The sequence below is a fragment of the Monodelphis domestica genome, chromosome 1 (assembly GCF_027887165.1).
Source record: "Monodelphis domestica isolate mMonDom1 chromosome 1, mMonDom1.pri, whole genome shotgun sequence".
Classification (NCBI taxonomy): Eukaryota; Metazoa; Chordata; class Mammalia; order Didelphimorphia; family Didelphidae; genus Monodelphis; species Monodelphis domestica.
In genome coordinates this window covers 665,273,366-665,300,297 of record NC_077227.1, presented here as the reverse complement: position 1 = coordinate 665,300,297, position 26,932 = coordinate 665,273,366, and the positions used below count along the sequence as shown (strand labels likewise).

Here is a 26,932-nt window from a genome sequence, read left to right as displayed (position 1 = left end):
ATCTTACTTTCTGCCTCAGAAGCCATACTAAGTATCAGTTCTAGGTCCTTCCAACTCCAAGCCTGATTCTCCATCTACTGAGCTACCTAGCTGTCCCTCAGACCATACATTTTTAGAGGGAAGTAACTTATGGATCATATAGTCCAACTTCCTCAATATGTTTAAGGGGAGACCAAGGTTCAGAGATTTCTCAAGGTTATAAGACCTAGGTAATAAAAGAAATGGGCCAGGAACCCAGGTCTCTGGACTTAGACCAATACCTTTTTAATTATATCATATTTTAGCTCATCGGCAGCCCATTTCCTTTTTTGGATAATTCTAATCATTAGAATGGATAACTCAAATATACATTATGACTATATTTGCCTCTGAATTTTTTTGTAGTTTTAGCAGAAAAAAATCATTTTAAAAAAGTAACATCCATATTCTCCATTTGCCCAAGGCAGTACTGTAATACTTCCCTGCCCAAAGATTAAGGACAACATATGGAAATGGATCCAGTGAATTAATCTTAAAGTCCCTGGGAAATTTCAGTCTGGGCATTCCTTGCAGCAGTGTGGCCTAGGAAAAGCTGAGGAAGAAGGAACTTTATGGGAAGTGAATCAACTATTTTATTTTAGAGACAGGGTTAAACATCATAGCTATAAAACTCTCAATTCTGGAGACAGTCTGAGCATTTACCTTGTGGAGATTAGGTCCATTCAGAGATCCTATTGTCATCTATACAATATTTAAGAGCATCTCATCCTAGATTCTGAGAACATCTCTTTTGTCCATACCTGATCGGTCTCTTCATTGTCCAATGCATAAGTCATTTCCATCTCTTACTCAGTGCTCTTTCTCATACTATTTTTTTTTAAACCTTAACCTTCCATCTTGGAATCAACACTGTGTCTTGGTTCCAAGGCAGAAGAGTGGTAAGGGCGAGGCAATGGAGGTTAAGTGACTTGCCCAGGGTCACACAGCTGGGAAGTGTCTGAGGCCAGATTTGAACCCAGGACCTCCTGTCTCTAGGCCTGGCTCTCAATCCACTGAGCCACCCAGCTGCCCCCTCTCATACTATTTTTTTTTAAACCCTTACCTTCCATCTTAGAATCAATACTGGGTATTGGCTCCAAGGCAGAAGAATGGTAAGGGCTAGGCAATGGGGGTCAAGTGACTTGCCCAGGGTCACACAGCTGGGAACTCTCATACTATTTTAATCACATGAAATACTACCCTTTCTCTCCATCCACATCCATCCTTTAAGTTCCTGATGGAGTCCATTCCATGATTCCTCCTCTAATGATGGCAATTCACACTGATCAATGTCTGAACTTCAAAGACATTTCTAGAGTGAAGCACAGCCTAACATTTAATTGTTCATACTCCTTTTTTGTTCTCTAATGGTTCATCATGCACTAGTCTTATCTACCTGGTAAAACTGCAAGCTCATTGATGGGTTCATCAAGGACGATGTCATACTTTATCTTCCACTCAAGAGGCACATAGCATGTACTTAATAAATAAGTGTTGGTTGATTTGGTTGAATCAGGTAAAAAGAATCATGAAAAAATAAGAGGAGAAACACAGCAGGGGCAGGAGTGAAACTTAAAGAGTCCTGCACTTCCTTCCCATCTCCACTGATGTTTTGCTAATTTATCATCATTTATAGGTATCAGTTTTTCCGTACATCAATTGTGTGATGTTTTCCTAGTGATTGACTTATACATCTCTCCTAAGCACTAGATTTCTAGTTTTATTCATGAGGATTCCAGCCAATGGTGGAGGTCACAGCCCATCCATATCTTCTCGTCCTCGTGACCCTGGCCTATACCTCCTTCACAGGGGGGTGCACTCAACATTCTGGGAATCCTTCTCTGGATCTCCTGACATCATATGGGCACAAATGAGGGACAAGGCTATGTTTTAGGATTGAAAGATCCTTTCCTGGTCACCACTCCACTAGATGTGTTGTCTCTCCCTATTATATCTAAATTCTTTGAGGACAAGAATGGTTTCACTTTTGTATATGTACCCCTAGTGACTAAGTAGTTCAATATTTTCCACACAGTTAAATCCTTTTTCATTATTTAATTCATGTGTCTTCAATACTGGCCTATGTGTACATATCAAGGGCCCCTCCATTACCCTTTACCATTTTAATTCTTTGGAGTATAGAGTATTTCATGATTCACAGATGTACAACATCACCAGAAGAATACTGGTACTAAAAAGATGGGCCTTTGTTTCAAGGAGAAGGTTGGGAGGCACAGAGGTGTCAAGTATTACTCAATTTCCCAAATAAAATCCTATTAAATTCTAGGTCCACTTATTGTATATCTGTAGCCTCTGTCCAAGATTTATGCAATGATGGACCAGCTCTATGGGATGTCCATCCCATTGCATATCATAGACTGGACACTTGTATTTTTTATCCGTTTGGTTTTTCTTAGGTGGATATTAGGCCACATAGGGCAATCAGTCAACAGGGAAAAAAAAAAAACCTATTCCTTATAGACTGTGAGATCCTATTTGTGGATGACATGGTGCTGATAGAAATTTCCAGAACACTGTAGAGATTATAGATTTGTTCCATTTTATTTTGCCTTTTACTTGTTTGTGCTATTAAATTGGATCTCTACTCAATTTTGAGTTTCTTGTGGTAGGAAATGTATATCTTAGTCCATCTTTGTGTCCTTGAATAATAGTTGTATATAACAGGTACTTAATGCAGGTTTGAATTAAGTGAATAAATGAATGGATTCTCCATCTCCTGTGGCTTGTATATGGCAAGAATTTAAGGTAAATTTGACATGAATGAATAGATTTATGGATTCCCCATCTCTTAATCTCCAGATGAGGGGGGAGGCAGGAGGTGAATTAGGGAAAGAGAAGCCATTTAGATAACAATCTTCACAGTAACTCTCAGACAGGAAGTCCTGTTTTATTAATCTATTTTTTGTCTTGTTAGTTGTGTTATTGTTGTTCCTTTCTGTTTTAACATCTCTATTACATCCCAATGACTATTTCTAACCAAGTGAAGCTTCCCTTGTAATGGTTAAGTACAGTTAAGCAAGACAAATCAGCATAATGACCGTGGCAGAACATTTATGCTTCATTCTATATCTATGTGTAGCCCATCACTTCTCTTCTGAGAGAAAGGAAGCCTTCCCCATCACCAGTCCCCTAAAGTAGTAGAGCGAAACTCAAACAGAAAGGAATCCTCCCAGGCTATATATAGTGTTTTTAGAATACCATGATCCAACATTATTTTTGTTGCACTGTATTTTTATTTACTAACCATTTCCAAAAACATTTTAATATGGTTCTGAGCACTGGGGAGTTTTATGCCCAGTCTGACATCTCTGCTCTAAAAATCATGCCCTTTACCTCACTCATTCAAGATTTTTACCTTGGTTGGGAGGAGAAAAGAGATGAATTCTAGGGTGCACCCAATAATATCTAGGGAAGAGTATGTATGAAAATCAGTCCTTCTTGAGGATATTTCTCCCAGTGAGATAGGTTGCTGACCCAAATGTATCCCTTGTAGAAGTTTTGCCAGAAGCAGGTCTTTATATCTAGCATTGAGTTTGAAAGTGCTAACCAGTCATAAAATAGAAGCTTTGGAAGGCAATGAGATGAAGGAGGAAGGATGCTGGATTTGAGATTGGAAGACCATTCAAATCTCAGCTCTGCCCCTGTGTCCATGTGCATCAATGAACCTCCTCATCTGTAAGATGATAGGGTTGGATTAGAATGCCTCTATAGTCTCTTTCAGCTCTTAAATCTATGATCTCATGATCCCACTCTAGTCTAGTTCCATACAGAGACGGCAGATGTTTTCCTGATTTTCAAGTAATTGTGGCCATATTTATTTCAAAAAGAGTTGAGGTATCTCTTTCCCCCCAAGTTCCTTTCCTTTATGGTCACCTTTAAATCACATGCTTTTAGGTAATTTGTTAAGGACATGGTACTTAACCCTCAAGGTACTCACCAAGAATCAAACGTTGATTGGTCAGGAAAAACGGTGTAACACTGACAAGAACTTCTGCAGCTGCCAGTCTGGTCTCCGCCTGTAGCTCGCCTCTACAGCAATAGGACACTAACTGTACCCACTGCCGCAGCTCCATTTCTATCAAAGGTAAGCCCTGAAAGCACAAAAGACATAGGCAGGAATATAATCGGTAGAGCTCAGGGCTAAGACGGATACATCTGCTCTGGTAGCGTTTCCCATAGTGGGGAGGGGGGTGTCCTTGGGACCAGATGCTAGCCAGAAATAAATAAACTCAAAGAAAATCCATTCTGGAACAGGTGTCAATTCTTCAGTAAGGAACCCAATTCCATCATTCTCAGAGAGCAACTGTCTTGGTCTTCTAGGAGGGCACAGTGGTTACCATAACATCCCTGCTGTGAAGTTAAGATTGTAAACAAAGGCCTCTTTTGTTCTAACCTTCAGGAGGGGAGTTTGTGGAATTAGGTATACTTTTATTTTTTCATACCCTTCCAATCTAGAAAAAACCTTCAGTCTCTATAAAGGACTGAAATACCAATATGAAGCCTTGAAGTCAGAAAGATGTACGTTTAAAAGGAAAAGGATCTCTCTGTACAAAGATGTCTAAAGCAGTTCTTTTTTGTAGTTGCAAAGAATTGGAAATAGAGGGGATGTTCATCAATTGGGGAATGGCTGAACAAATTATGGAATGCGTTGGTGATGAAACACTATTGTGCTACAGGAAATGATAAGCAGGATGGTTTCATAAAAACTTGGGAAGATTTATATGAACTGATGTGAAGTGAAGTGAGCAGAGCCAGGAGAACACTACATACAGTAATATTGTAATGATGATCATCTGTGCAAGATCTAGCTACTCTGATCAATACAAAGATGCAGCACAATTCCAAAAGACCCTGATGAAAAATGCTATCCACTCTTCAGTGATAGGACCAAAAACAAGAAGCAGGGCAAGCCTTACCTCCTTATGTAGCTCTACGTGGTAGGTAACCAATTTGGAGGCAAGTTTCAGAGCTTCACATTGAATTTTGTTCCTGGGGGAGAAAAGGTGGGGGAGAACACAAGATTAAAATGAAACACGATTCTTTATTCAAAATAAAATGATTGTTCATAAACAGAGATGTCTAGTTAAGTATTTTTTTTGTCTTGATCAATGATTTCACTAGTATAGGAAACTCCCAATAAAGAAACTTCTCCAAATGCAGATTGGCAACTGTTCTGCTTGGTACATAATCGGTGCTTAATCCATGTATGTTGACCTATTGACTAAAACTTATATAATCTTGGAGAACTGTCTTGAGCACTGAAGGCTAAGTGACTTGCCTGAAGTCATACAGCCAATACATATTAAAAGGCAGAGTTTAAACCCAGGACTGGCTCTCTATTCACTGAGACCAAAGTCTGATCTCTGTTCACTATACCACTCTGCCTCTTAGATGATCAGCATTCAGCAAATAAAACAGTCCTCCTCCTACTTAATAATAATAAAGGCAAGCATTTACATAGCACTTTAAAGTTCATAAATTGCTTTAGATATAATATCTCATTTTATCCTCACAACAACTCTGGGAGGCAGATGTTACATTACTCCCATTTCACAGATGAGGAAACTGGAGCAGGCAGAGGCTAAATGACTTGCTTAGGGTCACTTAACTAGTAAGGATCTGAGGTGGCATTTGCACCCAGGTCTTCCTGACTCCAAGCCCCCAATGCTCTCTCCACTGAATTACCTACCTTCCCCAAGTTGGTATTAGAAAGATATTGAGAGACAGAGAGATAGAGACAATGAGAGACATAGACAGAGAGAAAAATGGATAGACAGAGACAGCTGACAGACAAGGGAGAGAGACTAAGACTGAAATTTCAGGCAGCAGCAGTTAGGCAACCAGACCTTTCATTGGAAGCATTTGCAACACCCATTGTCCAGGTCAAGAAATCCTTTGGGGTCTGGTGGATACAACATTCAATCAAAGGAAGCCACTTGCTGATATCCATGCAATGGAGAATTTTTAAAACCTAAAAATATTAATTAGAAGCAAAATGCATAAAAGAAGAAGTAATTATTTGGTGTGGAAAGGAGTGACTAGAAGACTGAGTTCCTAGATAATAATATCTTGCATTGATATATTTTTAAAATGATATGGTGCTTATGTCTCATTTTAAGATCACTACCCTTCCTTCTGAAAGGTAGAGAATATTATCTTAGAGTCACAAATAGGAAACTGAGTTATGGAGAAAAGCAATGATTTGCCCAAAATGACACTGTGAATCAGTGGCAGAGCTAGGATTGGAACCTAGACCCCCAGGTTGTTAGAGCACTCTCCCTTATATTAGACTGGACAGGTCAATCTTTCAGATATACTAGATCCAATTTTGATTTATCTGGGAGTGTTTTAAACAGATGTACACTTCATTGCTATCCTCCTCATTACTTTCAGCAAAGGCTTTAGCAAATGCTTCTGTCATCACAGAGCCATCCTGGGCACCACACAAGGAGTTAAGTCAACACCATCCTTGCGTTATGAACGCTGTCCAAGGTACTCTTCTCTGAGTTACATCTGTTTTTAAAGTACAAACATCCTACTGAGCTAGCTCTACAGGAACATAAAGGGCTGGAACATGGCGGAAAGTAAGCAAAGACTGGACCTTGCTAAAGCACTCTTGGTGCTCTTCTTCCATGGCCATCTTCAAGAGTGTCTCTCCCACATCAGGAAGGAAGGACAGTAGGTCTCTCTCTTCTCCTGTCTTTTGTTTGGGGTCTACTGGTGACACCAAATGCAGCAAGGTTTCCAATGTCAGCAGGCGAACTTCAGCAAAATTGGACTGTAACAGCTGAACAAGAGGGATGGAGTTGTCCTTTGTTTTCTCACTGGGGTCAGCTGTTATGGTAAACATGGCAGCTATCACTAGTCTGGTGAGGCTCTGCAAATACTGGATCAGACCGGGGACAGCACAGGAATGGGGGATTCCAGTTTTTAGTTCAGACTCAGAGATGATTGTGTCAACCTCTTTGCAGAAACCAAGGAATTTGAGACCTAAAAAGCAAAAATCATAAGGAGAAATGACTTTACTACCTTCCTGAAAGAAGAAAGTAGAACCTCCTTCCCTGTAAAGGATCATAGATCTAGAGTTGCAAGGGGCCTCAGGGGCCATCTAAGACACACACCCCTCATTTTTTTCCTCCTCCCCTCATTTTGTAGATGCAGAATTTAAGGTTGATGGAGGTAAAGAGACTTGCCCAAGTCATACGGGTAATGTCAGAGGTGGAGTTTGAATCCAAAAATCTGTTCTCCTTTATATTCTACAATATTGATTGGTAAAGGGTCTTTGATTTAATTAGTATGGGACCTTCAGTCCCTGATGGGGATTAAACCCCCTTATATACTTTAATGGACAGTATTCATGAGTGTTGTTGGCAAAGAGCAAAACAAAACAAAATTTTAAAAAATGATCACTTTGTGGCCATCCTCCTGGTGGTGAGGTCCTCCAAGTTAGCTAGATTGCTGCTTACTTGATGGACACTTGGATCATTGCCCAACCCAAGTAGAAAATCTTTCCAGCTTTAGCAGAACCTGTTATAGCTTGTATGGTACATTACACAGTAGAAGGGCAGAACTTATGGCTTTAGAAAAGCACAGCTGGTATTTAAAAAGTCTTTCCTGAACTGATTTCAGATGGACTATTTAGAAATTAGAGGTAGCTAGGTGGCACAGTAGATAGACAGACATTCCTGGAGTCAGGAAGACCTGGGTCCAAATCTGGACTCAGACACTTACTACCTATGTGACCCTTGTCAAGTCATTCAACCCTGTTTGCCTGCTTGAAAAGGAAATGCTAAACCACTCCAGTATCTTCCCAATGAAAACCCCAAATGGGGTCACAAAGAATGGGGTATGTCTGAAAAACGCCTAATAGAAGTTAGAAATGAAGGGTCCTTTAATGATAAAACTTCTATTTAATGATGAAGGTGGTGCTTAGCACACTGCTTGGCTCCTACTAGATGTTTTGTTGTTCAGTCATTTTTTAGTCATATCCAACTCTTCACAACCCCATTTAAGGGTTTCCATGGCAAAGATATTGGAATGGTTGACCATTTCCTTCTCTGGCTCATTTTACAAATGAGCAAATTGGGACAACTTAAGTGACTTGTGCAGGGTCACATAGCTAGTAAGTGTTTGAGGCCAGATTGCAACTTGGTATGATGAGTCTTCCTGATTCCAAGCCTTGCACTCTATCCACTGTGCTACCTAATTACTCAACCATCAGAGGCAGACAGAGGTTAAGGGACTTGCCCAGAGTCACACAGTTAAGTGTCTGAGACCAGACTTGAACTCAGAAAGATGACAGGCCCAAGATATAGCAGAGATCCAAAGTATGTAGTAGGGGACAACAGAGAACTCATTACAGATGATGTTTTCTACTTTCTCAATAAAATAGCAAATTCCTCTGGAAAGAGAATGAAGAAGAAATGGTTTAAGGAGCTTGAGGAGAGAAGAGGTTTAAGACAGTCTTTCCGTAGAGTGAGGCTGAGTCAATCAGGGAAGAACGAACTGCCTTGTAGTAGTGAGAGACCACCTTTTAGAAGCTACAACCTACACAGTAAAGTGGCTTTCTCTAGGGCTGTCCATCAGTGTTCAGGGGGAGAAGGTAGACAGCAGGGGTAACCCAGGGCTGGAATTCAGCATGATGTGAACAGTCATAGACAAAGGGGCAAGAAGAGGCAAGGGAAAGGAAGGCATAGAGCTGAACTGGTGCAATATGGGGCCAAGACTGTGAAAGGAACAAAATGGCAGCCAAGCTATGTACAAGTTACAGCAAGGATGAGAAATAGGTTTAGTGGAAAGGAGCAGCTGAACTGGCACAATATGGGGCCAAGACTGTGAAAGGAACAAAATGGCAGCCAAGCTATGTACAAGTTATAGCAAGGATGAGAATAGGTTTAGTGGAAAGGAGCAGAGGGAAAAAAGTAATGATAGAAGGTTAGGATTGGGGAGAGAAATTTTAGAGTTCAAGATCATGTAAATAGCACAGTTATGGGTGAGGAAGCTCCAGGATGTTCATCTCTTCACAGAAATCTACCCCACTGACATCGTTCTGAGAGTCCCTGTGTGAGGCTAGGTATCTTCCCTAAAGGCCAGGTTTGGCATAAGGATGATGTGTACTGTTTATGTATTTTTGGGAGAACAAAGAACCCTAGTGGGACACTCCTGGGTCTGGCTGTGGGGAGTAGGCAGGAACCAGGGATCTAGCCTAGGGAATGCAGCCTGGTCAAGGAGGGAGCCAAGAATGAGCTGTGGCCGGACACTAAGCTAACCAAGCTTATGTCTGAGGTTGTGTCCATGAGGTTCTCCACTACTTTGCCTCCAAGGGACTAAATAAAGATATGTTCTCAAAATGGGCCTTGAATGCCAAGAAAATAAATGTTTCTAATGTTTCTACCCTTTGAATAGACAATAAATGTGAACTGGATGGTCCAAGAAAATTAGTACTTGCTAAAGTGGACCCAGGAAAGGGGGTTAGAAAAAACAGATGTTTTTTCTACTTTTTCCTCTGAAATTATCTTCAGTTTATGTTGAATATATCTTGTATGCATAAGGTTGTTTGCACATTGTCTCTACCATGAAAGTGAGCTCCGTGAGAGAAAGGGTTAAATTCTTAGTCCTTGGCTAAGCTAGCACAATGCCAGACATTTGGTAACAGCTTAATCAATGGTTGTTGATGTGACTTTTCTACTGTGTCCTCTGGTGTTTAAAACTTTGTTCAATGAAAGAGGATTAAAAATATAGCACAGAAGAGAAAAAGGATGAATATTTTTTAAAAATTGTATTTTTCCAATTACATGTAATAACAATTTTGTTGAATGCTTTAAAGTAGAGAACTGAGAAGAAATGGCAGGCACAATCTTTACAGTCAAGGACAAAGGATGTGGAAATCATACCCAAAGGCTTCTTCCTATTCCACATATTCTTGGGAAGATCACAGCAGAAAATTGAGGGTGTGAGGGGAAAAGATCACTCAACAGAAAACATACAAGGAACTTAGAAAAACCATCCCGGAGAATCCATCCATGTGCCTAATGTCAATCCCTGGGAAAGTGGAAGGAAAAAGGGTGTCTTTCAAGTCAGAACATGACTTAGTGCCCCTGAGATAATTCTCAACAGAAATATTTCGGTTTTAGACAGCAATGGGGGAAAATGATGTGAAATTATAAAAATTCTTACAGCTCTACAATAACTGAGGAATGAAAGTTCTGTGTCTGCTTCTGCTGTGTTGGAGTCTCTGTTTACTAGCATTTAAAAGGGAGAAAGAGGAGTCAGGAAATCATGGTGGGGCATGAAGTTGGCCATACCTTCCAACTCCTGCCAAGGAAATTCTTCTGTTCTTTACTTGAGACTTCTTAGGAATAGGAATTCAAACAAGGTGACTGAAACCAGGTCAGGAATCTTTGGGGACTGGCAGTAACACATGTAGGATAGGGTGTAAACACATTGAGTTCAGGAAAATTTTTCCACTCGTGTCCCCAGTACAATAGATACTTGTTAAATAATTAATTGGATGATTGACAGAATGATTGATTTTTGGTCATTTTCTATCTCATTAAATACGATGAATAACAAGTCCCCTAAACAAAAGGGTGCCATGGAAATTTTCCCTCCTTCTATGTCTGTGGTCTAATTTTCTCACTCTGGGAAGCTTGAACTGATATGAAAATCAGTGATGTTTGAACATGGTCTGAAGATAGATAAGCTATCAAGCTTATCTTGATAATTAAGTTAATACAATTAAAAACAGAAAATATTTTCACAGTAATTCTGGATTTTTAAAAAAGGAACCGATATCTGAAAGGGTCCAGAATGTAATGTCAGTCCCAGGAGACAGAGTTTTAGAAGCACCTTCCTGTCTCTTGGCCTTGCTAGAGGAGGCTCACATAGTCACCATGACATCAGGGTGCCAGGGCCAGGGGTCTGCAGGGATCAAGGTTGGCTGCTAGGTAAATGTGTATGTAGTTAGGGCCAGAGTGTGTATCTTGGGATATCTGAGGAGGGCTGAAGGACGGAGACCCCTACTGGATCTGGAAACCAACCCAACTCAAATTTATCTGGAATGCAGCATTCCGATCATTTTGAACCCTGCTATTATTTTTATATACAGAGAAGAACATAAAAAAGAATTTCATATAAAACCAGGCATCTTCATTTTATACTTCTTGCTTTAAAAATATAAATTTATATCTTGTGTTTATGTATATATATAATATGATAAATTCTATAAATTACTTTCAAATCAATCCTGCTTGCCCGTTTTCTTCTTTCTGTTCTTTTTTTTTTAAACCCTTACCTTCCATCTTAGAATCAATACTGGGTATTGGCTCCAAGGCAGAAGAGTGGTAAGGGCTAGGCAATGGGGGTCAAGTGACTTGCCCAGGGTCACACAGCTGGGAAATGTCTGAGGTCACATTTGAACCTAGGACCTCCAATCTCTAGGGCTAGCTCTCAATCCCCTGGGCTACCCAGCTGCCCCCTTTCTGTTCTTTTCTATGCATTAAAAACAATAAGTTACAATGGCCTAGTAATTTCCTATCATCACCATCCTTTCCTCCTCCTAGTCCCCAAATAAAAAATTGAAACAATAGGAGAACATTCCAAAACTTTGTAACAAATAAACAAATAAGAGGAAATGAATCTATAAAATGTATATGTCTCTGCACCTTGTGTCCATTGCCTCTGTCTAGGGTTGGGTAACATACTTCCTCCCAAGTTCTCTGGAGAGATGGTTAATCAGAGCACTTAGGTCTTTTTTCTTTACAATGTTGCTTTCCTTGTATAAATTGCTCTCCTGGTTCTGCTCAGAATCTTTTTAGTACTCGAGTACCTTCCCTTGTGGCCTCTCACTAATTGGTCCTGGAGTGGGAGTTAGAACACTCCTTTCTCACCTCACTTTCAGGCTTTCCTCTATCATTATCACTTAGCTCTCAGAAAACTTTCTTTGAAATTCACTCTCTCCATATTTATCACCTAATTTAGATACTGGTGGCTGTTAGCCACTAACTCAAAAGCCATTCTCTCCTTCTCAGAGTGCAATGCTGTGGCTCACAGTCTTATTCTCCATCTCAACTCCTGACCGAATGCCAAGGGGCTTCAACATAGATGGGGATGTGGCAAGAGCATCCTTTTAGTCTTCTTTACTGATTGTACTATTCACTATAGGATGTATTTCTAGACTTCCTCTCAGTTCTCCTACATACAGTACTCCCTATCTCCATCCTCTCAGATGAGGACATTTCCTCATCTTCTTCCCCCTTTTTTGCACCTTAAAACTCCTTGAACGAATCTCTCACTATTTCTTTATTCCAGTGTCTAACAAAGAAGTGCCTTTCTTACCAAGGCCAGTCCTTCTATGGGATTCCATTCCTTCCTGTCTTTCTCAGCAGATTGCCTCCACAATTTTCTGATTCCCTTATGTTTATTCTCTCCCTAGATGGCCAGGTGGTTTCTTTCCTGCTGCCTATAAATATGCACATAGCTCTGCCATCTTTTAAAAAAAAATAAATCTCTCACTAGATCCTACCATCCCCACTAGCTAACGTCCTACATCTCACTTGTTTTTCTCTGCCAAACATCTTGAGAAAATGTCTACACTTGCTTTCTACATTTCCTCTATTGCCCTTCCTCTTAGTTTTTCCTTTACCCTTTGCAATCAAGCTCCAAATTTCATGACTCAGTTGAAATTATTCTCTTCCAAGTCACCAATGATCTCATAATCACCTCTTCTCTTCCATCCTTCTTGACCATTCCTGAATATTTTCTCTTCTCTCTTAAAAAATAAAGCACTTAAAAAATGTTTGTTGATTGTTGGATATAAGTTTAATGAAACTCATTAACTAAGATCAAGGACTAGCTCGTGTTCATTCTGCTTTATAGAATTTTTTTTTACCAAATGAGACAAAGTCTAGTTTTGGGGGACCACATGCCCCTAGAACTTTAAATCAATCTTTTCCATTAACATAGAAAACTTGCCAGCCCACCTTCCCTATTCGTACCCAGACAGTGAATAAATAAAACTCTAAATGAAAGACCTGCCTACCATAAACTGTTACTTGTCTTAGGGTAAGGGATGACCAACATGGCTGTGGTCAAGAATCCAAAGATGTGACTAGACCAGACAGGCCACATTCACTGAAGCTCTCATATATCCAAGGATGAGTTTATTTTTTTGGCCTCATCTAATTTTGTTCATGTCCTTGCATTGCTAGTCTAAAAGTCCTTTGTATTCTGGAAATGGTTTTCTTTTAAATAGAAAAAAATTATGATTACAGCTCTCTAAATGAGTAAGAAAACCCCAATGAGAAGATTTTTTGCTCAGATCTTGCTGTCAAGCCATCAGTTACTCAAATCTACCTGTGAATTATCTGCCTAAACAGTATGCTTTGATCAAGTGATAAAACCCAACAGTAACTATACATCTTCCTTTTTTTTTTAAACCCTTATCTGCCATCTTGGAATCAATACTGTACATTGGTCCCAAGGCAGAAGAGCAGTAAGGACTAGGCAATGGGGGTTAAGTGACTTGCCCAGGGTCACACAGCTAGGAAGTGTCTGAGGCCAAATTTGAACCTGGGGCCTCCTGTCTCCAGGCCTGGCTCTCCATCCACTGAGCCACCTAGATGCCCAAGTCTCTTTTAAAAACAATCCCCATACACTCTTAGGGAGAAAATTAAGCATTTTTAGAAAGAATACCATTACAGTTCACTATTGTGCAGCTATCAGGTTAGACAGAGTTGAGCACATTAAATTTTTAAAAGTTTATATTCTCTCTACTGAAAAAATGGAGGGGGCCCCAAACTCAAGGTTAGATTTGCTAATGGCAAATAGGTAGGAGGTGGATTTGGGGAGAGTGGGGCACCCCTTGCCTCCCTGACATTTTTTCTGTTAACCGACTTGAAGTTCTTGCCAGATATAATTATAACTCGATATAATTCAAGTTCTTATTTGCCAGTGATTAAGGTAACTCGGCTAATTTAAAAATTATTTGAAACACTCTCCCTTCTCATCTTTACCTCCTAATTTCTCTGGTTTCTTTCAAGACTCAGTTCAAACCCTGCCTTTGCTAGGATTAGGAGACCTTTCCTAGTCCCCTTGCCCCAGATACTAATGTCTTCCCTTCTGAGATTACCTTCCATTTACTCTGTACAAATCTTGTATGTAAATAATTATAGGCATTTTCCACAAAAATGTAAATGCCCTGATGTCAGGAACTAGGTAGATATTTGACTTTTGAGATCTCTTTGCATCCTTGGCACATAGCACAGTGCCTAGGGTGCAGGAAGCAGTTAATAAAAGCCTATCAACCAACGGAAGGACTATTTTGCAAACTTACAGATTTTCACATCTAGCTCATGCAATTTTTAATTAACTAAATATTTTATTGAATAATATGGAAATATGTTTTGTAAGACTGTGCATGTATAACCTAATGTCAAATTGCCAGCCTTCTTGAGGAGAAAGGAGAAGCAGAGAGGGAGAAAGAGAATTCGGAACTCAAATTTTTTTTTAAATTAATGTAAAAAATTGCTTTTACATGTAATTAGAAAAAATAAAATATTAACATTTTTTTTTAAAGAACCTCACTCACAGAAGGGCATTTTGGAGCACATCCTCTCCTTCAACAGGAGCACAACTTCTTGCTACAGAATGCTCTTCCTACTGAATGGACCTGTGTCTCTATGCTACCCTACACAGCACCACTCTTATGGGAGATATGTTCTGTATTAGTATGTATGCCTGAGTTGTATATTGGGTTCCCTTTCTTTTTTCTTCTTTCTCATTGTTTTCAATGAAGCTTTGCACTGAACTGGAGGAAAAAAAAAGAGTAGCTACAGAACAACATGGGGAGCAAAATCAAGCTATGGCTGGATGATGGCTGATTTAATTATCATCATCATCATAATACATTGACTTCTAGTTATTGAGGAAAATAATTTCTTCATATTTTCCCTTTAGGAAGCCTTCTAGTCACTCATGACATGTGACATGGTTTAGTCTGGGGAATCTGGGAGCTGAGGGGCTTTTTGAACAGGCACTAATTTATTTCTTAGGCTTTGATTTCTAGCTTTCTCATTTATACTCTCCTTAATGTTATGTTGGCAATATTCCTTTTTAAAAATTATTTTTTTGTTGCCTACCTTAAAATTCCTAGGCATCTCCCTTTCTCCTTCCCCTCCCCACACTAGATAAGTCATCATTTAACAATAACAACAAAAAAGTATATATAAACTATGCCTTTCATGTTTTTCTTCATCAGTTCTTTTTTTCTGAAGGTGGCCATCCACAAGTTATTCTTCAAACATTAATTCTATACCTGTGTATGAAGTTCTCTTACTCATTTTGCTTTTCATAATTTCATGTAGGTCTTTCCATAAATTTAAAAAAATTAACCTGCTCATTATTTCTTATAGCACAATAGCTGTTCCATCACAATCATATACCACAACTTGTTCAGCCATTCCCCAAGATGGGTATCCTCTCAATGTCTAATTCTTTGCTACCACAAAGAGAGCAGCTATAAATATTTTAAAACATGTAGGTTCTTTTCCTTTTCCCCTGATCATCTTGGGAAACTGACCCAACAGTGGTACTTCTGGATCTAAGGGAATACATAGTTTTGGAACTCTCTGGCTATAATTCCAGATTGTTCTCCAAAATGGTTCACAGTTCTGCCATCAGTGTATTAGTGTCCCCTTTTCCCTACATCTAGACAATATTCCTTGTCTCATTCTCAGCTTTTTCCTAGAGGAGATAATGTAATTTACTATATAACTAATATTTATGTAGCACTTTATGGTTTACAAATCACTATCTTCACAACAACCCTATGAGGTAGAGCAAGTGAATGCTATTTTCTCCATTTTGCAGCTCAGGAAACTAAAGCTCTGAGTTTGATTTGCTGATGATGACACAGCTCCTGATTAATTTGGACTGAGGTTACCTGACACCAAGGCCAGTTTTGTATCCACACTGATAACATTTTTTTCACATGGAGCAAAAACAGTTCATTTTGTTGGTTGGGATAGTGGCTGCAGAGTCTGGCATGGCCAGATGCATAGAGCTCAAAACTCTTTATTTTTTCCCCAGTTGACAAATGGTCAAAGAATATGAACAGGCAATTCTCAGATGAAGAAATTTAAACTATTTTTAGCCCCATTAAAAAAAAACACTCCAAATCATTATTTATTGGAGAATGCAAATCAAAACAACTCTGAGGTACCACTTTAGACTTCTAACATTGCCTAATATGGCAAAAAAATAAACTGATAAATATTGGAGGGATGTGGGAAATTGGAAGACTAACACACTCTTGGTACAGCTATGGACTGATAGAACCCTTCTGGAGAGCAATCTGGAACCATGCCCAAAGGACCATAAAATTGTGCATGCTCTTTGCTACAGCAATACCTCTTCTAGGTCCGTATCCCAAAGAAATAAAGATAGGGGAGAAGGACCTATTTTTACAAAAATGTTCATAGCCCCTCTTTTTGTGGCAGCAAAGAATTGGAAATTAGGGGGATGTTCATCAACTGGGGAATGACAGAAGAAATTGTGGTTATATGATGGTGATGGAATTCTACTGAGTCATAAGAAATAACAAACAATACGATTGCAAAAAACCTTGAAAGACTTATATGAAATGACACAAAGTGAAGTAGCAGAACCAGCAATAATGTTTATTATCCACTGTGAATGGCTTAACTAGTATCAGCAATGACAGGATCCAGGACAATGCTAAGAGACTCATGACAAAAGACTATTCATTGCTATAGAAGGGATGAAATCTGAAAGCAAACTGAAGCACGCCATTCTTCACTTTATTTCCTCCATGAATTTTTCTCTGGTGTAAGTGATATGTATCTTCTTTCACATGATGAACATGTAAATAGATATTCTATGATAATAACACATATAATCTTTATCATATTAGCTGCCATCTTGGGGAGGGGGGAAGAGATGAGATAGAGGAAGAGAATATAAATCACAAAATGTCAGAAAATGACTATGAAAAATTGAATCAACATGTAATATGGAAAAAACTTTTTAATTCTTATTTTACAGATGAGGATATTAAGGGCCCAGGAACCTGCTTATTTCCTCCTTCAAGCTGGAGGGTCTATAGTATACTCTGTATTAAATATCAATTTCTCTCAATTTACCCATACCCAAACCTTCTCTGAACATGTTTTCTGGTTTGTTTCATTTGAATTCATTTTAAGATACAGCTCTATGCAACAACAGCTCCTTTTATCTATTCTGCCATTTTTGAATAAGGTAATACACATTCAATAACTATATTCCAGTTGAGTGCCACGCATCAATAATCATCATTATCATCATAGCTATCATTTATATAGGGTCTTCTATGTGCTGGGTACCATATTAACTAAGTACTTAACAGTTATGATCTCATTTGATACTTAAAACAATCTTTGGAGGTAGATGCTATTATTATCCCCATTTTTCAGTTGAAGAAACTAAGGTAAACAGTTTAAATGACTTGCCTAGGGTCAAGGCTTCTTCTGATAGCTCTCTTCTTGGATCCCCAATTCTGAATTACAAATAGCAACTTAAAGAAAAAGAAAAATCTAATCATAGTAAGAAAAATTCATCTAGTTACTTTCAGTGCTTTCCTCTTGGTGACAGAAACATGTCACTACACAGCTCTGACATCTATTATTACTTTGAACTCCTTGAGAACAGAAACTGTTTTTGCCTTATCTGGAAAATGAAAGAGATTGGGTCAATGATCTCCAAAGCTTCTCTTTTTTGGTATTAAAATTCAACATTTTTTTACTGAGCTCCTATTATATATCATATTTCCCAGAATGGGCTCATTTCAACCCAACAATAACTTAGTAAGCGAACAATTTGTCCTTTCCTATTTTCACTCCTAAAAAGAGCCCTTTCTCAAAGGGAAGTGTTCCTTTTGGGTCCCTTGTTCCACTACTTTCCAAACTGCTTTGCTGTATAAATCCCATGTTGATGTATCTGCTTCTTCCCAGTAGACTGTAAGTTCCAAGAGGGTTGGTGTTGTTTCATTTTTGTCTCTGTGCTCCCAGGGCTAGCCCATAGCCTGGCAAGTCAGAGGCATTTATTTGATAAATGCTTTTTTGAGTGAATGAATGAACTACAGAAGCCAGGAATCTGGTGCTTATTTGGGGGCTCACTGATGCCTGGGAAAGATGCCTTTGGAAAAAAGAAATACAAAGATGCCTTTGAAAGAGTGGTAGTTTTTTAGGGAAAAGCAGCAAAGTTTATGAGCTGAAGCCTGGATCTCCTTGGAATTTCATAACTGCAGGCTCAGGCTCAGAGGCTTCTAAAAATATGCTTCCTATTTGCCTTTCTCTCCTGAGCAGAGCTGAAAGAATGGTACCAACTGTACTGCATTAAATACATGTGCACCCTGGGCTGATAAAATTTATGACCCAATGAAAAGATAAGAATTGTTTTTAATTTATTCAGATGGAGTTGGTTAAATTTAACCTCATTAGGACAAATAATCAAAGCAGGTGTTTGTAAGTTGCCAATGTTTTTAGTCTCTGTTAATTGTTTGGCGAGGCTTCCTAGGAACTTAGGTAAAGGAAGTTAAAATAGCGTTAAAATCGGTGACCTTCCATTTTTTCCTCACACATACATTATGCAAGCTTTAGGCAGTCTAAGGACGGGGCATATTTTAATGCCATTCCCAGAACTTGACCATTTCACCGTTCCCAAAAATCCAAGCTGCCCTATGGGAGGCTTCCCTTAGCCTTCCAGCCTCCCTCACCTCAGCACCAGCCGAATAAAACTCCTAATCGGCACGGATCTCCAAATTCCACCAGCCAGGCACCGAGATGAAGTATTTCGTGATTCTGGCTTTGTTCTCCAAAGCAGGTCACTTTAAGATGTTTAGAGGCAAAAATCATGATAATAAAAACAGCCGCTCGCATTCCAGCTAAAGCAAAACGTTTATTGCACTTGGCAGGGCTACTGCATCGCAGCTATAAATCTCAACCAACAAAGAAACCGCAGCGCGCACCGACGGAACCGCAGGGTGTGGGGATGTGTTTTGCAAAGTGGCTGCAGGTAAAACGTTAAAAGGAGAGAGGTGTCTGGTTCTGCTAAGTGGCCCCACCTTCTCTCTATTAACTGCCTGACACAGTCCCCCGGTGCGCCCTGAAGTCATTCTCGGTGCTGTTGGCTCTTGTTAGCGAACGAGAGTCCGGGCAATTAAAATGTGCCGGGAGGTGGAGGCTACTGCAGCGGGGGCTCCGCCCGCACGCCTCTCCGGGATTCAAGCCCTTCAACTCGGTTTTAGTCCCAACCTGTTATCTCATCCTCCTAGAAACTTCCTGGCTGATAGAGATCTCTCTTTACGCCTGGAATTTATGGACTCCGAGAGAGAGGTGCCGAGGGGCAAGCTAAGGGATCTGCCCAGCTAGTACGGGTCGGGAGCCTGTGAGGCCAGCCCTCCCTCCCCGGGGCCACGGGGCCGTTCATCCTTTAATAACCGGAGACGGTTCTGGGGCTCACGATCTCCTTTCATGCTCACGGCTCCCTAGCAGGGTAGAGGCTGTAGGCGTTACCGTCTCCTACCAGCCCCTAGCCAACAACTCTCCTCTGTGCCTTGCCTTTCCCTACTAAGAACGAAAGCTACTGGAGGGTAGGGATTTTTTTATTTTTGCTTGCTTGCATTCGTATTCTCAAGGTTTAGCCCAATGTCTAGACATCTGGAACTTTCGTTGCTGTTCAGTTACGTTCCCCCTCTTTGTGACCCTGTGTCCATGGATTTTCTTGGCAAAGTTACTAGAGTAGTTTGCCATTTCCTTCTCCATTGTTAAAGTTCTTAACAAATGTTCTTCCTTCCTTCCCTCCATCTTATCTTCCTTCCTTCCTTCCTTCCTTCCTTCCTTCCTTCCTTCCTTCCTTCCTTCCTTCCTTCCTTCCTTCCTTCCTTCCTTCCTTCCTTCCTTCCTTCCTTCCTTCCTTTCCTTCCTTCCTTCCTTCCTTCCTTCCCTCCCTCTTTTCCATACTTCCCTCCTTTTTTCTTTACTTCCCTCCATCTTTCCTTCCTTCCCTCCATCTTTTCTTGTTTGTTTGTTTGTTTGTTTGTTTCTTTCTTTCTTTCTTTCCCTCTTCCCTCTTTTTCCCTTCCTCCCTCCCTCCTTCCTTTCCTTTATTCCTTCATTCATTCACTTGTTCCTGCCTTCTTTATTTGTCTATCTTTCCTCATTTTAAATTCAATTCTGGCCCTCTACTAGAGGGCTTTCATCACACTGTCTAACCTTTAGAGAAAGGCTAACCTTGAGAAAAGTCTAAATCTGGAAGCAGAGTCAGGAAAACTCATGGTGTCAGTTCCTTCCCCTTCTGGTCCTTCTAGGTATTTGATCTACCATCATGAATGCTTACGAGATGCTCATATCTGATTTATTAGTTCTGAGAATGGAAAGCAATGACGGCAGCTAAAAACAGTGGAAAGATAAGAGATCTGGAATTTGAGGATGTCTCTGTGACCTTGGATAAGTCACAACCTCTCTGGGCCTCAATTTTCTAATCCATAAATGTGGGTGTTGGGCTATGTGACTTTGGAGTTCCTTTGTGACTAAATATATGAGCTCATGATTGAATTTTCCCTTGGTCATAACTAAATATGCCACTGTAAGCAATGGTTTTGTCAGGAATGAGAGAGAAGGTAGGTAAATTTTTGCTTTACTTCATCCTGTCCAAATGGGTGTATGTACAGACGTATGAACAGGAAGCTATATGGTGGAGTAGACTTAGAGCCCTGGGCCTTGAATCAGTAAGATCTAAGCCCAAATCTATCCTGAGAAATTTAACTAGCCATGTGATCTTTGTGAAAGTCTTTTAAACTTTGTATGCTTCAGTTTCCTCATCTGTAAATTGAGGGTGACAATAGCACCTACCTCCTGATGTTACTGTGATTGTGAGTATAAAATGAAATGATATTTGCAAAGTGCTTTGCATATAAAGCACTAGAGAAATGTAAAAATCACTATTATGAACAAATAGGAAAAAAGGAAAGAATTGAACATTTTTTGTAAAAGATTATATTCAATTTTAGAGGCAGGTAGGTGTCTCATTGAAAAAAAAAAAAAGCACTGGGCTTGGGTTCAGGAAGACCTGAGTTCAAATCTGGATTTGGACTCTTACTAGCTGTGCTACCTTGAGCAAATCACTTTACCCTGTTTGCCTCAATTTCCTCAACTATAAAATGACCCGGAGAAGGAAATGGCAAAGCACTCCAGCATCTCTGCCAAGAAAACCCTAAAAGCAGTCAAGAAGAGTCTGACACAACTGAAAAATGACTGAATAACAACATCATCTGTTAGGCAGATACACCCTAAGGACCACGGGACTTTTTCATCTGACTTGCTGCTGAAACTGTTCATCTGTGTGGTCTTCTCCATTAGAATGTGAGCTCCTTGAGAGGAGGGACTTTTACCCTGTTTGTATACTCAGTGCTTATTAGCACAATGCTTTGCACAGAGTAAGAGTTTAATAAATGTTAATATTAAATAAATAAATAAATTCATTGATTCATTCAAATGGGAAGATGCCTTTCCCCAGATGCAATATGTTGTTTCCGCAAAGAAACACAGAAATGCTGGAATTTCAAGTGGTGGCCAATTCAGATTTCAAAAAGTTTCTAAAATTCTCCATTTGTGTCTCCAGTCCCAGACCAGCGTGGGAGCAGCCAGCCTCATCACTGTTTCAATTACAAGCCTCTCCTCCAAATACCACCCCCACCAATCCCGTTCAGAGGCTATAATTTTCTTCCTGGAGAAACTGATATACCCGACAATGACAGCTGGATCCAGCAGAGGGAAGGAATCAGGGACTGAGAGGACTTGTGGTTTTAAACAGCTTTTAAAACCCACACAAACTCATGATTTGAAATGGGGAGAAAAAACAAGTTAATGGTGATGGGGAAACCTCAAAATTGTTGGGAAGTACTAAGATGAAAGTTCAGATTACACCAAACACATCATTATCTCGAGCTTTTCTAATCACCTTCTCTCTCTCCCCCTTCACTGTTCCTATTGCACAACTCCCTAGCCCAGAAAAGTGTCTTTCCTCGGAGTGGGGCTGGGGGAGAAGTCATCTACATGATTTGAGGGGTGGCAGGAACGTCCTGCCCCATCCTCCCATCTTTTCTTTTCCCCTTGGTACAGTGAAAGAGCACTAGACTTGGATGCAGGTTAGGAAACTGGCTATGTGCCAAAGGGATGGATGGTTCCAGAGAAAGACGGGCTCACTTGCTTGAGCTACCACAGTCAAATGAAGTGAACAGAACCAGGAAAATATTTATACAATCAGAACAACAATGTAGTGAAAAACAACTCTGAAAGTCATAAGAACTCTGATCATTGAAATTATTAGCAACCACATTCCAGAGGCTCACTGCTGAATCCTGCTATTTGCCTAAAAGAGTGGGGAAGGACTCAGAACATACTTTTTCCAGACCCAGCCAGTGTGGGAATTGGCTTTGCTAGAAAATGCATAATTGTTACACAAGTTTCGTTTTTCTTTGTGTTGGTGTAAGTTGTATTAGTACCATCTTTGGGGAATTTCTCTATCTCTAAGTCCCTGTAATAATTGCTGATCCATGAACTGCAACAGTCTTCGTGGCGCAAGTGGTTATTCAGAATATGAGACAAATGTACTCCTTATCCCATGAAATGATGTTTTGGGTTGTCTTTGGATGCACGATCAAAACCAACTCTGCCTCTCCAAAGAGTCCATTTACCTATAATTTCTTTTTTGTCATTTGATATTATTTAGATAGTGACTGTCAATATTGACATGACTTAGTTTTTCTAAGAGTACATCCACTGGACAAAGCCTAATGGAGTGACTGAAGTTACTGAGGAACTGAGAACCAAGGAACCATTGGACAAGGATCTCATTTAAAGAATCAACAAAATGGAAAATGTGTCAAGCTTGTATTGTCAACTTCTTTCTCCATCAAAGACAATATAACGATTGCATTTGGATTTTGCCATCATATTTTTGTCCTGTGAGAGGGAGAGGAAATGGGACTAAAGAAAAGAAAGATGGGAAGAGTAGTTAGGCTGGACCAAGTGCATACAGAAGAGGTGAGTGTTGGAGATGATATAGTTTTAATTATGGGAACCAATTCCCACTATGTATGAAAAAGGAATTATATTCAAAGAGCTATGAAATCATATATACCTTTTGGCTTATTTCCTAAGGTGATAAAAGAAAAGGAAAAAGAAACTGTATGTTCTAAAATACTGGTAGCAGCTTTTTTTTTTTTTGTGGTAGCAAAGAACTGGAAACTGAAGGGATGTCCATCAATTAGGGAACTGCTGAACAAGTTGTGGTATATGATTGTAAGGGAATACTATTGTGCTATAAGAAATGACAAATGAGATGATAAAAAAAAAACCTGGAAAGATTTATGAAGCGATGAAAAGTGGAGTGAGCAGAACCAAGAGAACATTGTATACAGCAACAAAAATAATGTATGCTGATCATTTGGGAATGACTTAAATATCATCAGCAAGGCAAGGATCCAGGACAACACCAAGAGACTCATGATGAAAAAGGTTATCGCCGCCATAGATGGAACAGCCTTAATGCAGATTGAAACATACATTCTTTACTGTATTTTCCTTCTCTAGTATAAGCAATAAGTGCCTTGTTTCATAACATGATGAATGAGGAAATATATATAATGTGATAATGTACAATCTATATCACATTCCCTGCCTTCTTGGGGAGAGCAGAGACAGGTGGGAGGGAGGGAAAGAACATGGATTGCAAAATGTCAGAAAATGTTTCAACATACAATATGGAAAAAGTTTAAATTAAAAAAGGAGAATACTTCCCTAAACCATCTTCATTGTTACAAAAAAGGCAAATAGAAAATGCCAATAACCATCAACTCATATGCTTATTTTCTCATTTTTACAAAATCTTTAAGATAATAATCTATACAGATAGAAAGCAAGCTGCCTAAATATGAGAAGGGAATAAGATATTCTACAGTTAGCAATGATTTTATTGTCATGCAATGAAGATAATAACAATAATAGCTAGCATTTCTATATAGCACTTTGGGAAACTAGATGACACAGTGAATAGATCACCATAGGAGACTCATCTTCCTGAGGTCAAATCTGACCTCAGAAACTTATTTGCTGTGTGACCCTGGGCAAGTCACTTAATCCTGTTGGCCTCAGTTCCTCTTCTGGAAAATGAGCTGAGGAAGGAAATGGCAGACCACTCAGTAATTCTGCCAAGAACACCCCAAATGAGGCCACAAAGAGTCCAGTAGGGCTGAAATGAACTAACAAGGAACAGAGAGTACTGTACGGCTGTCCTACAAGCTGAGCAAGGAGAGTAACATATAATGAGCCTAAAAAGATAGGTTGGGGACCTATAAGTTGTAAAGTAGTTTAAGAGCTAGAAGGTTTTTATATTTGATTCTAGAGGTAATAGGGAGCCATGTGGTCACATCTGCACTTTAGGAAAATGCCTGGCAGCTGTGTAAAGCAGAGACTGCAGTCCACTCAACCACAATTTTCCACCCAATCTAAATTATAGTGGCTGAAGGATACTGATGCTGAGAGAGCTTTTCTCATAGCTCGTGGCTCACTGTCTTGCTTTCCTCCCTAATTCTTGCCTTTATACTAGGAGATTCTAATATTCATAAAGTTACTTTGTCAGGCTCCCTGACTCTTGATTCTTCCGCTTCCCTGAATCCCAGGACCTTTATCCTCCCTCAGCCGCAGATAGGGATGCTCACATGCTGGACTGCATCATTATCCATCATCGTTTCACTTCCTTACATTTCCTTATCTGAACATAACCTCCTTTCATTCCACCTCTTCCCTTGCCCCACCCTTCCTAAACTTTTTTTGTTGTTGTTCTCATCAAGGCCTTATTTTCACTCCTTTATCTTTTTTTCTTAAGCCAGTTACTCTGGTTCTGGTTCCATTTTCCCGTCTATTCATTGGTTGTTTCAGCTCTCCACAGTCCTCCACAACCCTTATCCTTTTGCTGCTCATTTTTTTGCCAGACCTCCCACTAGAGTACTCCCACTGGCAATCTCCTCCATTTCTACTCATGCACAAGGGGCTAAATGCCTTTCAGGAAAGTGTCCTGCAATGTGTAAATCACTCTATCTACGTGGGCTCTCATAGCAGCAAGGAGTCCTTTTGGTTCTCCCTCATGGAATTCCTATCTCACTCCCCAAAGAATTGATTCCCAGCGGAACTCTTCCCTCTTCAAAGATGTCACTGCCCTTTGCCCCAGACCTAAACTGAGGACCTTTTCTCTTATTTTAATGAGAAAACCGAGAGCAAGAGCTTCTTCATCATCCATTCTACCCATCTCTTATTATCACCTTCCATGATCTCCCCCCTTTGTTTAGTCTCTAACAAAGAGGTTACCTTGTCCTTAAAAAGGCCTACACTGAGGTATATTTGATCCTACCTCCTCCCATTTTCTCCAGAAGGTTTTATGTAGAATTATTCCTTCTTTTCAGACCACAACATTTTCCTATCAACAGGCTCCTTCTGGCTGACTTTGATCACGTCCAAGTCTCTCCATCCTTAAAAAGCTGTCACTAGTCTCTGCCATCCCCTCAAGCTATTGTCCTTTGTGTCTCCTTTGTTTCTTGGCCAAATTTCTAGAAAAAGTTCTCTACACTCATTGCCTCCACTTTCACTCTTCTCACCCTTCAACCTTGCAATCTGACTTATGACCAACTGACCATCTCCTCTTCAACTGAAACTGTTCTCTCCAAAATCATCAATGATATCTTAAAGGCCAAATCACTTATATTTTTTTAATACTATACATTGATTCCAAGGCAGAAGAGAGGTAAAGGATAGGCAATTAGGGTTAAGTGACTGGCCCACGGTCACATAGCTAGTAAGTATCCAAGGCCGGATTTGAACTCAGGATCTTCCATCTCCAGGCCTGACTCTCAATCCACTGAATGACCTCACTCCCCCACTGATGGTCTTTCCTCAGATCTCAACCTTTTCAGTCTATCTGCTGGATTTGATATTATTGTAACACCCTCCTAGATATTGTTTACTATGTTTAGAGTGCTAGACTTGGATTTGGGAGACCTGAGTTCAAATTCCACCTCATATAATCTTGCTCAGCCTTCGTTTCCTGATTTGTAAAATATGGATAATAAAAGCACTTCCCTCCCAAGGTTGTTGTGAGGATTGAAAGAGATAACATATATAAAGCACTTTGCAAACCTTAAAGTGCTATATAAATGCCAGCTGCTATTATTGTTATTTTCATGGTATCACCCTCTTCTGGTTCCCCTCCCAGCTATCTGATGGCTTCATCGAAGGCACCTTTGGTAGCTCATTGTGTAGATCACATCCACTGACTGGGGACATTCCTCAAAGCTACGTCATTCACTCTTTTCTCTTCTCCCTCTCTACTGTTAACCTCTATGTGCCTCAGTTTCCTCAACTATAAAATGGGTTATAATAAGAGAATCTACCTCCTAGAGTTGGTTGTTCTGAGGGTCTAATGATATGGTCATTGTAAAGCACTTTGCACAGTGCCTGGCACACAGTCAGTGCTTAATAAATATTTGGTTCCTTCATCCCTCTTCTCTCTTGGTTATATATGGCTGGCCAGCTTGGTCACACAGTAGATAGAACGCTGGACCTGGATTCAGGAAGAGTCATCTTTCTGAGTTCAAATCTGCCTTCAGACCCTTTTTTTCTCTTGAAATTCAGAACTTTATTTAGAAACTGTTTAAAGTAGAAAAAGCCTTCAAGAAAAACCAGGTGGAATATGGTTTCCCAGTAAAATGGAATTTTTAGGGCCACAAAAATTTTAAAGGCCACAAGAGAGAAATAGCACCACTGTAATTTAACAATGGTGAGTT

General features: G+C 39.8%; 1 protein-coding gene across 2 annotated transcripts in view; it reads right to left on the bottom strand.

Annotated features, from left to right (window-relative positions):
• Window positions 1–26,932, bottom strand: part of THADA (THADA armadillo repeat containing) — a 449,835-nt gene that overhangs the window by 71,382 nt on the left and 351,521 nt on the right. For both annotated transcript variants that reach the window (XM_056822946.1, XM_056823006.1), the window contains 4 exons: window positions 6,641–7,029; window positions 5,886–6,010; window positions 4,956–5,028; window positions 3,977–4,130 (listed from right to left, as the gene is read on the bottom strand). In XM_056822946.1, the coding sequence (XP_056678924.1) occupies window positions 3,977–4,130; window positions 4,956–5,028; window positions 5,886–6,010; window positions 6,641–7,029 (741 nt within the window). The remainder of the gene's footprint in view (window positions 1–3,976; window positions 4,131–4,955; window positions 5,029–5,885; window positions 6,011–6,640; window positions 7,030–26,932) is intronic.